Source organism: Sorex fumeus, unplaced genomic scaffold (genome assembly GCF_029834395.1).
Source record: "Sorex fumeus unplaced genomic scaffold, SorFum_2.1 ptg000061l, whole genome shotgun sequence".
NCBI lineage: Eukaryota > Metazoa > Chordata > Mammalia > Eulipotyphla > Soricidae > Sorex > Sorex fumeus.
In genome coordinates, this window is record NW_026606118.1 from 52846144 (window position 1) to 52863603 (window position 17460).

A 17460-nucleotide genomic window follows, 5' to 3' on the forward strand; every position below is an offset into this window, starting at 1 on the left:
GTGTCAGTATCAGCTGTCCTTCTTCCTAATCCGTCCTTAAACTCCACTTGTCCCACTACTTAAAGCTCAACTGACTATCTCCACCTCAGTTGCTAGATGTATGATCCTCCTATCCACTCAGTCCAATGTTGCCCTGATCCTCTCACAGGTTGATAAGTAACAATTGGCAATTCTCATCTGCAGAATTCACCACCTTCATGGTTAGATCTTCCCAGATTGGCTGATTTAAACCCACCCAACATGGAAACAGGAATAGGTGGGCATCACATTTTTTGTGTGTTTCTGTACAGAAAAAATGCATACAGATGACCTTGAGTATAATAAAATGTAGAAAGACAATTAGAAAGTGAGTGTGATGAGTTTCAATAATATATGACATTTGTTTTACCTCTAACTCATTAAATTGCAATTCTTTGTAATATCATTTTAATTTGTCTCTACACACAGCTCACCAAAATTTCTGAAGACCAAAACTAGTTCTCATGAACCACTGTAAGTCAGCTTCAGCACACCACTGACTAAAACCTGCCCCTTTCTGGCCCTCACTTCAACCGTGTCTCAGCTATTCACTGTCCTATTAGTACTAACCAATCTCCTCCGTGCAAAGCAGAAATTTAATTGAAATTATAAACTGATCCTGATAAATTAGGCAGAGGATATCATGGTCGCAAAATACTAGGCACCCAGACTTGTCCAAAACAAAATTCAGTTAAGGTACACCAAAGGCGATGAAAAAAGAAGGGGTGAGAACTCATTAAAGGTTCTGCTGAAGAGAAATTTGGAAATCTTAAGTTTCCTAGTGCAGTCTTATTGAGGACTGACTGCATAAATGTGGGTAAGGACATTGATAACTACCAAAAAAAATTGAAGTACAATGAACATTTTCTATGGAAATGCCATACAGATTCAAAAGGTGGGGCATCCCTATTATTATTATTATTATTATTGATGTTGTTCTTCAAGGCATCAGAGTTTTAATTGTAAATGACATCATTGATACTTGAAAATTTTTTTTTTGCTTTTTGGGTCATACCCGGCAATGCACAGGAGTTACTCTTGGCTCTGTGCTCAGGAATTACTCCTGGCGGTGCTCAGGGGACCATATGGGAAGTTGGGAATCGAACCTGGGTTGGCCGCATGCAAGGCAAACGCCCTACCAGCTGTGCTATTGCTCCAGCCCCGATACTTGAAAATTTTTTTTTAAATGGGAAATAATTAATTTGAAATCTCTGTTATTTATTAGGCAAAACATTTATTTTTTAAAAAGGCATATATTCAAGGGGAAAAAGATAATATTGTCCTATATCTAAAGGACAATGTAGGGACTGAAGAGATAGCACAGAGGGTAGGGCGTTTGCCTTGCACATGGCCAACCCAGGTTCGATTCCCAGCATCCCATATGGTCCCCTGAGCACCGCCAGGAGTAACTCCTGAGTGCAGAGACAGGAGTAACCCCTATGCATCGCCAGGTGTGACCCAAAAAGCAAAAAATAAATAAATAAAATAAAGGGCAATGTAGTCCTTCAGAAATGTAAAGAATTCCTTTTCAATTAGTTCTTATCTACTTCACTTGATCACTTGACATCCCTTTACTCATCGATTTGCTCAAGCAGGCACCAGTAACATCTCCATTTGTCCTTGTCGCATGCTAGTGCAGCCCAATGGTGTCTGCTCGTTCTAGGAACATGAACAGTCTCAAACCAATAGTTCAGGGTCTTGAAGAAGAAGTCTGACTATCTCATAGGTGGGCGGCCACGCGATCTTTTGACGTCCCGTGGAATCCAGTCGGTAAGGGCTCTAGTCCAGCGGTTGTCTCCAAATCTCATTACGTGTCCAGCCCATCTGACTTTTGACACATTGGCAAACGAGACAGCATCCCTGATTCTTGACACATCGACGGAGATTGGAACTCCAGATTCTTTCTCTCATTTGAGTGAAGAGGTTTACTCCAAGCATAGTTCTTTCGATTCCTCTTTGGGAGATCTGAATAATGTTCTCAGCCTGTTTTCGTAGGGCCCAGGTCTCTGAGGCGTATGTTAATGCAGGAAGAACAGTGGAATCGAAGAGATGTGCCCGGAGCCAGAGGTTCTTCATCCTCTCACCTATTTCTTCTACGCTCTTGAAGATGTTCCAAGTCGCTCTCTTCCTCCTGCGCAACTCAGGTGCCAGGTGATTCGTCATGTTGACTTCTCGATCTAGGTACACATAACTGTTGCATTCGGAGACGTTCATTCCATTGAGAGCAAATGGAATGTCAGGAACAAGACTGTTTCTCATAAACATATCTACATATGAAATATGTTATCAACATATTTAACATTTATAATAAAGCTTAACTCCTTGGTACACTTTTGTCAGAAAAAAAGTAAAAACTGAAATTTTAATCAAGAAGGGAATTATTGCACATAGAATATTATGCCATCTATACATGCTAGAGTTGTTGTTGTTTTGTTTTGGGTTTTTTTGGTTTTTGTTGGTGGTGGTGGTGGTGTTTTTTTTTTTTTTTTGTATGCTAGGTATTGAATTCAGTGTTTTTTACAGAATTAAGGCATGAACTCTGAACCATATCCCCCCAATGTTAGGACACATCTTTAAGTGAAAAAGTACTTTGCATAAGGAAAACACACTTCTGTGTAATCCTTATATTATGGGAAAATATCTTTATATATAAGCATTGAAACTGTCAGTTCATATTAACCAATATGAACTTTGGTTAATCGATAGAAGTGGAATAAGAGAGAAAAGTAGCTACTTAATGGCAGTATGTATGACTTTCTCCATGAATTTCTGATGGTTGTCAATGGTAACAAAGAATTCAAAATAGAGCAAAATATAATGAATGAGTACATTTGAGCATATACAATGTAGTATATGCAGATATTGATTTACAACCATGTATACATGAAATCTGTTATACATTTACAAACAAAATGTATAAATTGTGTAATGCTATTAGTTTCAAGAATGTTTAAATGAATAAATATGTATTTCAGTACTTCCAGATCCCTATTTAGATTTGCAGGGAGATGACATTATTTAAATTCCTAACAGCAATTCAGTTTTTGGCTAAGCATCTTTAGGATATATATAATTGATGCTGTCCCCCTCACTATTTTATTTCACTTTTCTAAAAATTCCTGTAGATAAGAAAAACAGTTTGGAAAACTCAAGGAAATAACTCAAAAGAATGTTACACACTCTTGTATAAAAGAGTTAAAATTTGAACGTAGGCTTTTCTGGAACGACTTATCCCCTTACTTAACATGCTATTCTAAATCCACTGTCTTTTAGACTACTGAGTCAAAATATGATACGCTAAGCCCCACATCACAAAACTCCTTCCTGAATTCTCTCACTTTAAGCTTGGTCAGTTGCATTGTGCTTACCTGAAATGCATTGAGCAAAGAGAAGATAATATGGAAGGTCAGGGAGCGATCATTGACAACGGTGGCTATTCCGAATCCCCAGGTCAATCCTAGAAGAGGCGTAAGGATGGCGATGTTCTTACTGATTCGCACAATGGCTCTCACTTCATGGAACATGGAGCTGCCAATGGCAGCTCGCTGTGTCTTGACAATCACCAGTGTGACTGTGATGAGGTTGACGACCACAATGGCCAGAGCAGGGACTACAAAGGCCAGGAGGGCCTTGGTCATGTCCCAATTGAGCCAACAGGCCTCAGGCCGCAGGTAGCCTTTGCCAGGTTCCGTGACTGCAACTGTGATCACAGCAATGATCAAAGGGCACCCGTAGCCCACAGAAAAGAGAGATGCCACTAAGACTGACTTGGGCAGCGTGTGGAAAACAATCAAGATTCCATAGAGGATCAGGAGCGCCTTGGCAAGCATCCAGAAAAACACAGCAAGGTAAAAGAAGTGAACGAAAAATGTTGCCGCCACACAGGCATTGTGGTGTGCCACCGGGCCACTAAGAAAAGAAGCCACGACAAACCACACATCAGCCATCAGGAGGGTGGCTGCCACATTAGCAATGCACAGGTGGCGTAAATAGGAAATCTCTGTCTTCGTCACCTGGCTCCAGACCAAGGCCTCAATGGACAAGCAAAGGATCAAGCTGCAAATAGAAATGCCCAGCCCTATGTAGGTTATGTACGTCAAGATTGGGCTCTCCAAGATGTGGGGTGACATAAGAATTGAGAAAGAGGTAAACAAATTGCTTGGCCTACATTTGCAAACAGCGTGCTGGGAGTTTTCTTGAATCATCATGCAGGCCTGCCGGTCCCATCTGCTCTCCAAGGAGTGCCAGCCAACACACTGTGTCCTCCTTTCCTCAGACTTACTGATCTTTTCAAAGCTCAGGGAGATCATTTGAAGTTCCTTGGGCAAAATGACAGACAAGACAAGTCCATTCACGGTGTTGTTTTCCAGAAGACTGGCTTCCAAGATGGCCCCCAGGGTGGGAAACGCAATGCTGACCACCTGAGATGGGGAAGGCAACTTCTGAAGTTCATCTCGGCTGATCATCACCCTCCCCGTGACGTTGTGGTCAGTGTCATTCACTCTCATTGAAAAAGTCAAATTCTTTCCATTGTTCTCTCCAGATATGGTTGTGCCCAGAGTGTGAATGAAGGCATCCAATATATCAATGGGATGTTTTTTCACAAGTAAATTCCTGGCAAAGGAATTGACTGAATGTAACAAGACATTGCTGCTGTTTTGGTCAGGAATGAAGGTCCAATTGGAGATGCTTTTGCTGTTAAGAATGTGGTTGGCCATGGCACTGTAACTCTGTCAATAAAGAATTTGAATTAGGAATGAACCATTCTCTGAATCTACCAGCATATGCAAGATTGACTTTTATAAGTGTGCTTCCTAGGCATCCCCGGGAATATTTTAGAGACTCAAAAATCTCAGCTCTCGGGGTCGGAGCAGTAGTTCAGTGGGTAGGGCATTTGCCTTGTATGCGGCCAATCCAGGTTCAATCCCCAGCATCCAATATGGTCCACCAAGCACCACCAGGAGTTATTCCTGAGTGCAAAGCCAAAATTAAACTCTGAGCATCGCTGGGTATGACCCAAAAAGCAAAAACAAACAAACAAACAAACAAAAACATCAGCTCTTAACCCAGACCTAAACAAATGAGTTTCATTATCAACATGAAATGCAGGTGACCCCAATAGCTCCGAAGCTCCCACTGGACCACAGAGCTACAAGAAAATCACCCTGCTTGCATTTATAAAATGTCTTCCTGTAAGACAGGAAGTGGGCATCCTTCCTTCTTTCCTTCTTTATAATGTGCTCATTCCCATGGTCAGTTCTGCATCACACCTGGGTAAAATTGGCAGTTTTCTTATTCTGGTGAGAGCACCCATTACATGATTAATGTCTGTGAAATCCTAACTGTGTAAGAGCCTTCACCAGAAGCTAGAAAATAAGGAATTGACTATAATGTTTGACATCCACTTTTTATTCTGGGCTCAGAAGCAAATTAATGGATTCTGCTCCATTTCTCATTTTCACAGCAACTACACTTGGGTATCTTCCATTTTAGCAACTTTTCTGATTCACAATAAAAAGTAAGAGAAATCTTCCTCGAGAATGGGTTTCCACAAACCAAAATCTACATTGGAAAAGCATTTACCAGTGTGCGATTCAGTACTTGGTATGTGCTTTCCCTAAATCTTTGTTACTTGAACGTATTCAATTTTTCCATTAGATTTTTAGTCTTTCTTTGAGGAATTAAATATTCCTATACTGGGCATTGAAGATACTTAAGTGCTAGTTTATTGGCTTTTTGGCTAAGATCAAGTATGGAAAATCTAGGTGAAAGACAGGATTTTAGTGCTCAAAAGAGCAAAGAACACTTAGCCTAAGCTGCAACTCTTTTCTTCCATAAAAATGTTGTAGCAAATCTTTAGAGCCACTCACCTGCATCTTTGCCTTATCAACACCTCCCCGGAAGGCAACTGAGGTAGAGATGTTGTGTAAGAGGTCCACAATGACAGCGATGTTTCCCGGCATCCTGGGAGACTCCTGGATCTTCCTGAGGACACAGGACAGATCCTTCGGACACCTCCGCAACAACTTCTCAGTAATGGTCTCTTGCTTTGCAGCATATTCATGAATTTTAACATTTTCTTTAAATGGTTGGACCGAATTTGCTTCTGTGTCCTAAGAAATGACAAAAGAAGTTTTAATCATGTGATTTTTGTTTTAAATGGAAGAGCACATTTGCTAAAATTGAGGACAACCTGATTTATTTGAGTATTGCATTATGTGTTTCTATTTTACACTTTCAAAGTCACATCTGCTGCAGAATACCAATACTAAGCTGTATGAACAGGAAGTCCCAGCTTGCCAACTGCCTACTCCATAATACCCTTCCCCAGACAAGTACTTATTGTTATATTTGGCATAGACTATATATATGTGTGTGTGTGTGTGTGTGTGTGTGTGTGTGTGTGTATGTTGCACAAAAATCCTATGCATAGACAGAAATGCGACTGAAACTTATTTTTAATATTCTCCTGGGACAAAGCACTAGTGCACATTTTAAGACAGAAATTCTGAACAGTGTTTGGAGATACCAAATGGGAGAATATGAAAATTGTAATAGACAACATCAGTCATGGATTACTGCTCTGTTAGTCCCACACTTTAGATCAGGAATGGCTCTAGGTTAGTCACCTGCCTCTCGTGAACACAGAGTTGTATTGGAATTCTGCTAACTCATTCATTTCTGAGTCGGTTGCTTCCTTTGAAAGAGCAGTGGTAAGTAATCATAACCAAAACCACATAAACCACAGAGCAAAAAATATTTACCAACTGGTCTCCAGTTGAAAAATGATGGTCTAAAAGATACACCCACTCGGAAATTATTTCCCTGTTAGTTGAACACATTTAGTCAATGATTATAGACACTGAATTTCTGCATCATAAGCCACCTCGAAGGTCTTCCTGATTTCTTTTCTAAGTCTGTGCAACAAAAGGAGGGACCATACCTCTCGGGGGCTCATACCTGACCACTAAAAGACACATGATTTCAGGGTACTGGGTATGTATCTTTGGCTTTTCACTTCCCTGGAGGTGTGGGATAGAATCTGGGAAGGAAGATAGCTAGAAAATCTTTTGTTTTGCAGTTTATAATCTAAAGTGCAAATATTTTAAGTACTAAAACATCTGATATTCTGAACAACTTTATGAAGATAAAATTTAAAAATTTGTTTAAAATGCCAACTAAAATTATATTCTTTACTTCGATATATGTGAGGGGACTGTGTGATTTTTAAATGGTGGTACATCACTAAATCTACATAACATTACAATACTAAATAAATAAATAAATAAATCATGATATATGGATCTCTGAATTTTTTTCAAAGTAGCAGAGCAGTGTGGCATTATAGAAGATTGGGGTGTACATCATTTGAAAAATCAGAAAGAAATATGTTTAATGAAATAAAAAACTGTGATTTCACTCACTGGTGGTATAGAGGAACTAAGTGAATGAACTTGACAAAGCAAAAATAAACATTTTGTCTGAATCTTCACCTAGGATCTCAAGTGAGGAGTAGACATGAAGTTAGGCACCCTGACTACAAAATGTTCTACCAAATTCACCTTGATTGTGTATATCTAAAAATGTTTAAGTTAAGAATGTGCCTTTCTGGAGCTGGAATCAAGTATGCAATCTTTGAAGTCTGGTCAGTGACTTTACCTAGAGATCTCTGGAGTTACCTCTAGCCATAACCCACCATTTCCTAGGAAAGGGAATGTTCTTAGAACAAAAAAATGAATTACACAGATTCCAATGAAAGAGTCGGGAGTTGAATTCAGAAAGGCGAAACTCCTGCTTTAAAAAAAGAGAGGGAGAGGAAGGAAAAGAAAAGAAGAAATAACATTGGCCTTATTTTATTTATTAGAATTTGACTTTTTTAAAATGACTTAAATATGTGAGACTATTTCATTGAGGTCAGCAGGTTTCTCAAGCTTTAATGGGCACAGAAATTATTTGGGGATCAGAGAGATAGTATGTAGCAGGATAGGCAAGGCAGAACCCATATCGATCCTCAGCACCACATATAATCCTCCAAGCACCACAAAATGTGAGCCTTGAGGGGCTGGAGTGATAGCACAGCGGGTAGGGTGTTTGCCTTGCATGCAGCCAGCATGGCCAACACATGTTCGATTCCCAGCATCCCATATGGTCCCCCGAGCACCGCCAGGAGCAATTCCTGAGTGCATGAGCCAGGAGTAACCCCTGAGTATTGCCAGGTGTGACCCAAAAAGAAAAAAAAATGTGAGCCTTGAGTACAGAGCCAAAAGTAAGCCCTGAACACTACCAAGTGTGCCTTGTCCCAAAAAGAACCCCCCAAAATATTAGCTGGGGTTTTCATAAAATTTAAGCTCTGATTCATCTGGTCAAGGGTGGCACCTTGATTGTGTATAACCAAAAATATTTAAGAATGTGCCTTTTTGAGGCAGCTCAGATAGAGAAGGGAGCACCAAATAAAGGGTGTTGGGAGGTTCCTCTCAGGATGGGAGATGGGTGATGAGAGTAGACTATAGACCGAACAAGATTGCCACTCAATGTCTATTTTGCAAACCACAGTACTCAAAAGGAGAAAGAAAACAAAAGGGAATGCTCTGCCACAGAGGTAGGGTGGGATGGGGGGATGGGGGGTGGGAGGGCTACTGAGACTGGTGGTGGTGGAGAATGGGCACTGGTGGGGGGATGGGGACTCGATCATTGTATAACTGAAACCCAAGCACAAAAATTTGTAAGTCTACAACTGTCCCTCATGGTGTTTCATTAATAAAAATTTAAGATAAAAAATTCAATGAAGAGTAACTATATTAGAACAACAAAAAAAAAGAATGTGCCTTTTTGGAGCTTGAGGGTTAAGATACAGCCTTTTATGAGGCCAACTAGGCACCACATGGTCTTCAGAAAACTGCTGCCAGGTGCACCTTAGACACTTGAGTACTGCCAAGGTGGCCCAAGTAATCCTGGCACTGCAGGACCTAGATCTCAGCATCCCTCTCATTGAATAGCTGGCCTCATTGCCCAAGGCCAGTGGAAAGGTCCCCTAGGTCTCCTGAGCACTCTTGGGAAGCCCTCTTCCTAAAAAATAATATGCTATTTCTTGGCTAACCAGAATAAGGAAAAAAATGTTTCTCAACACTGAATATCAGGGAAATGTAAATCAAAAATGTGCAAAATAACAATGAGCTATCAACTCATACCACTAATACTGGCCTACTTCAAAACCACCAGAAACAACAAGTGATAGGGCTGGATAGATAGTATAGCAGACAGGGTGCTTGCCTTAAAAACAGCCAACACAGGTTCTATTTCTGGCACCCCTTTATGGTCCCATGAGCTCGCCAGGAATAATTCCTAAGCACAGATCCAGGAGTAACCCCTGAGTATCACCAGGTATGACCCCAACACCCCCCCACTAACACCCCCCCAAAAAACTCAAAAAATAAAACAAGTGCTTAGAGATGAAGAGAATAGGGAATCCTCATTCCCTGTTCTCGAATTGTCATTTGCCTTATTCTATTTGGAAAACTATGGAAACATCTGCAAAACCTAAAATTAGAACTACCGTATGATGTAGTAATTCCACTCCTATATTCTATTCCAAAAACAGTAAAACATTCACCAGCCCCCACCAAAATAGATGTAGTTATGTTATTTGCATATGCTCATGCAGAATTGTTTACAACAATCAAAATCTGGAAACAACCCAAAAGCTCAACAGCAGATGAGTAGATAAAGAAGCTGCGGTGTATACACACAATGGAATACTACTCAACAATAAGGGGAAAAAAATGAAATCTTGCATTTTGATACAAAATGGATGGAAATAAGGAGTACCATTCTAAGTGAAATAAGTCAGTTGAGTGAAAGACGCCAGAGGATTCTACTCATGTGAGAGACATAAAGAAACAAAGCAAGAGAAATGACAATATCCAGTGGAAATTAACCATTAGGCTCTGGCCACAGAACTGAGGGTACCAGCGGTGAGAAAGGAGACGAAAAGAGTCCTGTGGATGGTGATGAAGGAATATTGGCACTCTAGCAGTCATTGGAATGCAGTGACATTAATTTTTATAGTTTAAAAAATATTGTTACAATAGGGTTAAGGTTCATATTATTGTTGTGGTGGTTAGGTGAACATATGTAACAATAACATATGTTCACCTAACCACCACCAGAGTCCAGGACCTTCCACAATGTCCTAGCATTAATTCCAGTCCAACCACATCATTCCCCACCCACACACTTTCCTCCTTACTTGGTATTCTCGATTCTATAACTGAGCTAATCCTGAAACTTTATAGATATTTACACTCTCATAATCCATGGCCCTTCAATTTTTAAATAAAATATAATAAGAAAGAACAGGCTATCTTTGAAGATAAAGAGCTAGTAGGAACTTGGTTACTTGTGCACGAACTCACCAATCCCCTCTTTTGTTTTCTCACCCCCTCTCTTCCTGAGAGCAGTAACATGCATTGCTAATATGAGGTCTCACTTTGCATGTGAAAGAAAGGATTTTACCTCAAAGATATTGAAGGTGTTGAGAGTTCTGCAGGTGTCAGTAGTCTTGTGCCACTGCTTTTGCCTGCATAAAAATCCCATATTTCCCTGAGTGTCAGGAGGGCAGGGTTGACTGCAGTGTGAACTGTCCACACAGACACCATCACATACAGCTAGGGGAAAAAAATAATTAGAATGAGATGCTGAGGTTGGGTTTCTGGACTGCAGAGGCCAAGCTCCAAGGGTCACCCAAGTGTAGACATCTTTCTGAGCTGAAGGAAAATTGAAATAGATCAGTGGCTGTCATACATTTCAGCTCTATACATTCCAATAAAAACTTACTGTGACCTCAAAGCTATCAAATACGTATTAAGTGAGAAGTCAGAGAGAGAGAGAGAGTATAGGGGTTAAGGTGTTCCCCTTGCATGTGGCCGAGCCCTTTTTGATTCAAGGCACCGTCTACAGAGGCCCAAGTCCTACCAGGAGTGATCCTAGAATTCAGAACCAGAAGTAAAGCCTGAGTACAGCCAGGTATGCCCCCCTGCAAGTCAAAAGAAAGAAAAACTGAATCAGTGCTAATGATGGGAGAAGAGCTCTAGGTTCGGCCTCTAAACAGATATTTGCAGCACACCAGAAGACCCATGTGCCTCCTCAGACTGCAGCAGCCCAGAATACAGGTGGAAATCTCCACACCTGGTATTCTCTAGCAAGAGACTGACTTGGAATTTTACAACGAGCTTTGTAATGAACTGTCATCTGCAGGTTCTCACAGACCTAGTCTAGCAACTGCACCAGGGTGAGCTGGCAACTCTCTGAAGGATTTATGGCCAAGAACTCCCAGAGCAAATGCCACAGAGAGTGCTGGAGAAGAGGGGTTGAAGATCCAATTTCCTAGGAGAAAGATAAAGAGACCAAGTGCGAACTATCAAGGAGTGCCATCTGCCTTGCCATGCGGCAGGGCTGAGAATGGGTCTGTTACAATGAGATGAACAGCACAGCTTTCTTTTATCAGCAACTCCTGTCAACGTACCAGATGGCCCAGAAGACACTTTCTCCTTGCTTCTGCTGGCAGCCTGGTAAAGGAAAAGGAAAATGCATGTCAAAATCACTGCAGCAGTGCTAAGATTCTCTTTAGTCACAGACCAACATCCACATCTGAATCAGAAGGAACATCAGGGCAATTACTAAACCGGACGCTCTTTCTGGGTGCCCAGCCATACAGTCACATTTCTGTCCAGCCCGGAGTGTTTCCCCTCTCTCTGCCCTTCACCAGACGCCTCCTTCCACTCCAGGGACAAGGATCTGCTTTCTCCCCAGGATATGAGCCAGGAGCCAAGGAAGGGTTGAGGTGGGGTAGGAAAGGGAGGTAGGGGTAACTGGAAAATTTATGAAGGTTAAGCTACAGGGTTCTTTTTTTTTAATTTTTATTAGTGAAACACCATGAGGTACAGTTGTAGACTTACAAATTTTTGTGCTTGGATTTCAATCATACAATGATCAAATACCCATCCCTCCACCAGTGCCCATTCTCCACCACCACTGATCCCAGTATCCCTCCCACCCCCCATGCCCCCCATCCCTCCCTGCCTCTGTGGCAGGGCATTCCCTTTTGTTCTCTCTCTCCTTTTGGGTGCTATGGTTTGCATTAAGTGGCAATCATGTCTATAGTCTACTTTCAGCATGCATCTCCCATCCTGGGAGGATCCTCCCAGCACCCTTAATTTGGTGCTCCCTTCTCTGTCTGAGCTGCCTTTTCCCCAAGCATGTGCAGCTGGCCTCCAAGCCATGGAGTAAAATTCCTGGTACTAATCTCGGTCATTCTTGGGTGTTATTCTCCTATTTTGTTACTTTATGTTCCCCAGATGAATGCAATCTTTCTATGTCTGTCCCTCTCTTTCTGACTCGTTTCGCTTAGCATGATACTTTCCATGTAGTATCATTGTATGTAAATTTCATGACTTCATCCTTTCTGACAGCTACATAGTACTCCATTGTGTAGATGTACCAAAGCTTCTTTAACCAGTCATCTGTTCTCGGGCACTCAGGTTTTTTCCAGATTCTGGCTATTGTAAACAGTGCTGCAATGAACAAACAAGTGCAGACTTTGACTATACTTTTTTGCCTCTCTGGGATATATTCCCAGGAGTGGTATTGCTGGGTCAAATGGGAGCTCAATTTCTAATTTTTTGAGAATCATCCATACTGTTTTCCAAAAGGGCTGAACCAGTCAGCATTCCCACCAGCAGTGAAGGAGGGTCCCTTTCTTGCCACATCCGTGCCAACACTGGTTGCTTTTGTTCTTTGGGATGTGGGCCAGTCTCTGTGGTGTGAGATGATATCTCATTGTGGTTTTCATCTGCATCTCCCTGATGATTAATGATGTAGAGCATTTTCTCACATGCCGTTTTGCCATTCAGATTTCTTCTTTGAGAAAGTTTCTGTTCATTTCATCACCCCATTTTTTGATGTGGCTGGATGTTTTCTTCTTGTGGAGTTCAACCAGTACTTTGTATATCCTTGATATCAACCCCTTGTCGGTTGTGTATTGGGTGAATATCATTTCTTGTTCTGTAGACTGTCTTTGTATTTTGGTCACTGTTTCTTTTGAGGTGCAGGAGCTTCTTAGTTTAAGATAGTCCCACTTGTCTATCTCTGTTTTCACTTGCTTGGCCAGTGGCATGACATCTTTGAAGATACCATTAGCTTCAATATCATGGAGGGTTTTGCCAACTTTGTCTTCAATGTACCTTATGGATTCTAGTCTGATGTTAAGGTCATTAATCCATTTTGATCTTACTTTTGTACATGGTGTCCGGCAGAGATCTGAGCCCATCTTTTTGCATGTAGCCATCCAGTTTTGCCAGCACAATTTGTTAAAGAGGCTTTCCTTGCTCCACTTCACATTTCTTGCTCCCTTGTCAAAGGTTAGATGATCATATGTCTGGGAGTGGGAGAGATGTCGGTATATTCAACCCTGTTCCATTGGTCTGCAGCTCTGCCTTTGTTCCAGTACCATGCCATTTTAATTATTACTGCTTTGTATTAGAGTTTGAAGTTAGGGAGGTTGATTCCTCCATTTTCTTTTTCCCAAGAATTGCTTTAGCTATTCGTGGGGGCTTATTTTTCCATATGAATTTTATGAGTGTTTGCTCCATTTCTTTGAAGAATGTCATGGGTATCATTATCGGGCACTGTAGCACTGTCATCCCGTTAATCATCAATTTGCTCGAGCGGGTGCCAGTAGTGTCTCCATTTGTTCCAGCCCTGAGATTGTAGCATCATAAACTTTATGCCCTCTCTCCAAGGATGCAGCACACCAGCTGGATGTCTTTGGGCATAATGGCGATGCACTTGGCGTGGATGGTGCAAATGTTGGTATCCTGGAAGAGCCCCACCAGGGAGGCCTTGCACACCTCCTGCAGCACCATGATGTTCGAGCTCTAGGAGCACAGGTCAGTCTTAAAGTCCTGTGCAATCTTGCACACCAGCTGCTGGAATGGCAGCTTGCAGATAAGCACATCGGTGGACTTCTGGTAGTGTTGGATCTCGCACAGCACCAAGGTGTCAGGTAGGTAGTGGTGCAGCTTTTTTATGCCACCTGTGGTTGGTACGCTTTTGTGGGCTGCCTTGGTGGCCAGCTGCTAACAGGGATCGCATTGAATTTGTACAATGCTTTGGGAATTATTGCCACTTTGACAATGTTAATTCTCCCAATCCATGAGCAGGGGATATCTTTCCATTTTCTCGTGTCCTCTTTTATTTCCTGAAGTAGTGTTTTGTAGTTTTCTTTGTACAGGTCCTTTACTTTCTTAGTTAAAATGATTCCTAGGTATTTGATTTTTCTGGGGCACAATTGTGAACGGGATTGTTTTCTTCATGTTGTTTTCTTCTCTCTCACTATTTGCATATAGAAAAGCCATGGACTTTTGGGTATTGATCTTATAGTCTGCAACTTTACTCTACAAGTCTATTGTTTTTAGGAGTTTCTTGGTAGAGGTTTTAGGGTTCTCTAAGTAGAGTATCATATCATCTGCGAATAGTGAGAGCTTGATTTCTTCCTTTCCTACCTGAATGCCCTTAATACCTTTTTCTTGCCTAACCTCTATTGCAAGTACTTCCAGTACTATATTGAACAGCAGTGGAGAGAGTGGGCATCCCTGTCTCATCCCTGATCTTAGAGGGAAGGCTCTCAGTTTTTCGCCATTGAGGATGATGCTTGCTGTAGGCTTGTGGTAGATGGCTTTAACTATATTGAGGAAAGTCCCCTCTATCCCCATTTTGGTGAGGGTTTTCGTAATAAACAGGTGCTGGATCTTGTCAAATGCTTTTTCTGCATCTATTGATATAATCATATGGTTTTTATCTTCTCTTTTGTTGATATGATGAATTATGTTGATTGATTCCTGAATGATAAACCATCCTTGCATTCCCGGGATGAGCTACAGGGTTCTTATATAGGCCTTTTTAAAACCCTAAACTATTTAACAATGTGTTCACATAATCAGATATTTTATTAAAACTTCAAAGGCAAAATCACTTAACTGCAATCTGTTCAGATTCTGCCTCCTTCATGCTTTCCCTCACTCTGGTTAACACTCCAGAGGCTGTAGCTATATCTGGATCTGGACAAGTTGAAGCTGAGCTAAAAGATCTTTAACTGGGATTTCATAGACTAGACTTATGTTGTTTCCAGTTATTTCCATGTTAGGACAAGGACATCACACCTGTAAGTAGCACTACTTCTAAGAATATACGCAATTAGTCATAGAAGAATATTCTAAGTGCCCCGGTACTTTGCAGTTTACATACTAAAAAAAAAATGTGTTGGAGGTTCCCCATTTCATGACCATTCTATATATATTTCCATTCCATAAATGATAATGAATTGATAATCTAAAAGATGTCTTCTAAACCAGAAAAATAAGAATTTAAAAAAAAGCACTGCACTGTAGCACTGCCTCCCGTTGTTCATCTATTTGCTCGAGCGGGCGCCAGTAACGTCTCCATTGAGATTTGTTGTTACTGTGTTTGGCATATTGAATATGTCATGGGGAGCTTGCCAGGCTTTGTCACGCAGGTGAATTATTCTCGGAAGCTTGCCAGGCTCTCCGAGAGGGTCAGAAGAATTGAACCCGGGTTGGAGAAATTTAATCAACAATGCTATAGGGAAGACAGTAAATTTTCTGCTCTCCCATAGGAAAAATTTAAAATATTTTTAGAGAAAAATTTTGCAATTTTATTTATAATTAAGTCTTTGTAATGATATTTTTTATTTGGTTGTTCTTTTGTTTGGGGTCACACCTGGTAGTGCTCAGGGGACCATGAGTATTAAGAACCAAACATGGGTTTCCCACAGACAAAGCATGTACTGAGTCCTTTGAGTAATCTCCCCTTCCTCTAGTATGTTATTTACAAAAATTATTGTATCACCATGCGTGTCATCCTTGCGCAGGGGCCATGCTAATCTTCTCTGTATCGTTCCAATTTTAGTATATGTGCTGCCGAAGCGAAGTAGGGGGATGTTACAAAATTATTATCATGCAAGTATGCACAATTAAAAATTTAAACAATTTTTTAATTTTAACAAAACAAATGTTATTTAAGTCAATTTGGTACTGAATAATTTTGAGTGAGTCTTGAATAAAATACTCTTCAGCATTTCTAATTTTGAATTTCCATGTGATTCTTTTCTTATTCTCTATAAATATTCACTTTCCTCTTAACTATATATTTGCAACTTTATATTATTTTTATGTACAGGGTGTCCCCCAAAGCCTGCCCCTCTCTTTATAAGCACTCCATCTCTCTTTTTTTTGTGAAACACCATGAGGTACAGTTGTAGACTTACAAATTTTTGTGCTTGGGTTTCAGTTATACAATGATCAAGTACCCATCCTTCCACCAGTGCCCATTTTCCACCACCACCAGTCCCAGTATCCCTCCCAACCCCCCTCCCCCCATCCCACCCTACCACTGTGGCAGGGCATTCCCTTTTGTTATCTCTCTCCTTTTGAGTGCTGTGGTTTGCAGAAGAGACAGTGAGTGGCAATCTTGTTTGGACTATTGTCTACTCTCATCACGCATTTCCCATCCTGAGAGGAACCTCCCAACACCCTTTATTTGGTGCTCCCTTCTCTATCTGAACTGCCTTTTCCCCTAGCATGTGTGGCTGTCCTCAAAGCCATGGAGTAATCCTCCTGGTACTTATCTCAGCTATTCTTGGGTGTTAGTTTCCTATTTTGTTACTTTATGTTCCCCAGATGAATGCAATCTTTCTATGTCTGTCTCTCTCTTTCTGACTCATTTCACTTAGCATGATACTTTCCATGTAGTACCACTTGTGTGTAAATTTCATGACTTCATCCTTTCTGACAGCTACATAGTACTCCATTGTGTAGATGTACCAAAGCTTCTTTGACCAGTCATCCGTTCTCGGGCACTCAGGTTTTTTCCAGATTCTAGCTATTGTAAACAGTGCTGCAATGAACAGACAACTGCAGATGTCGCTTCGACTATACTTTTTTGCCTCTCCGGGGTTTATTCCCAGGAGTGGAACTGCTGGGTCAAATGAGCACCCCATCTCTCTTGATTAGCAGCCCTCACCTTATTTTTGCTGGTCTATACCAGACCTTCACTGAAAAAAAGAGTCAGCTCATGATCACTGGGTACCTTCTGGTAGCTGAACCCCTATATTCAAATTCCAACATCACACTTGAGACCTTGGGAAAGTTCATGAGTCTCCTTCTCCTCATCTAGACAGTCCTACCAGGACTGTACTACAACAATCACATGACACGCACCTCGGAATATTTTTATGGAGGAATAAATGATCATCTATGGGAAATATTTAGAATGAACCCTGTGATCACCTAGGAAGCTACTGAAGATTTAGTGCTTAAGGATCTTAAAGAATGTAAAGATCAACTAGACCAACCCCCTTATAATACACAT

The 17460-nt window shown here is 41.0% G+C and overlaps 1 protein-coding gene and 1 pseudogene across 1 annotated transcript in view; both read right to left on the reverse strand.

Moving 5' to 3' along the window:
* LOC130034572 (adhesion G-protein coupled receptor F2-like) overlaps positions 1 to 17460 on the reverse strand; it is a 31987-nt gene that overhangs the window by 11759 nt on the left and 2768 nt on the right. The window contains exons 2-5 of the mRNA XM_056126185.1: positions 11540 to 11592; positions 10531 to 10682; positions 5889 to 6131; positions 3387 to 4748 (exon numbers count right to left, since the gene is read on the reverse strand). Coding sequence (XP_055982160.1) covers positions 3387 to 4748; positions 5889 to 6131; positions 10531 to 10682; positions 11540 to 11592 — 1810 coding nt within the window. The remainder of the gene's footprint in view (positions 1 to 3386; positions 4749 to 5888; positions 6132 to 10530; positions 10683 to 11539; positions 11593 to 17460) is intronic.
* Positions 15923 to 16019, reverse strand: LOC130034802 (uncharacterized; annotated as a pseudogene).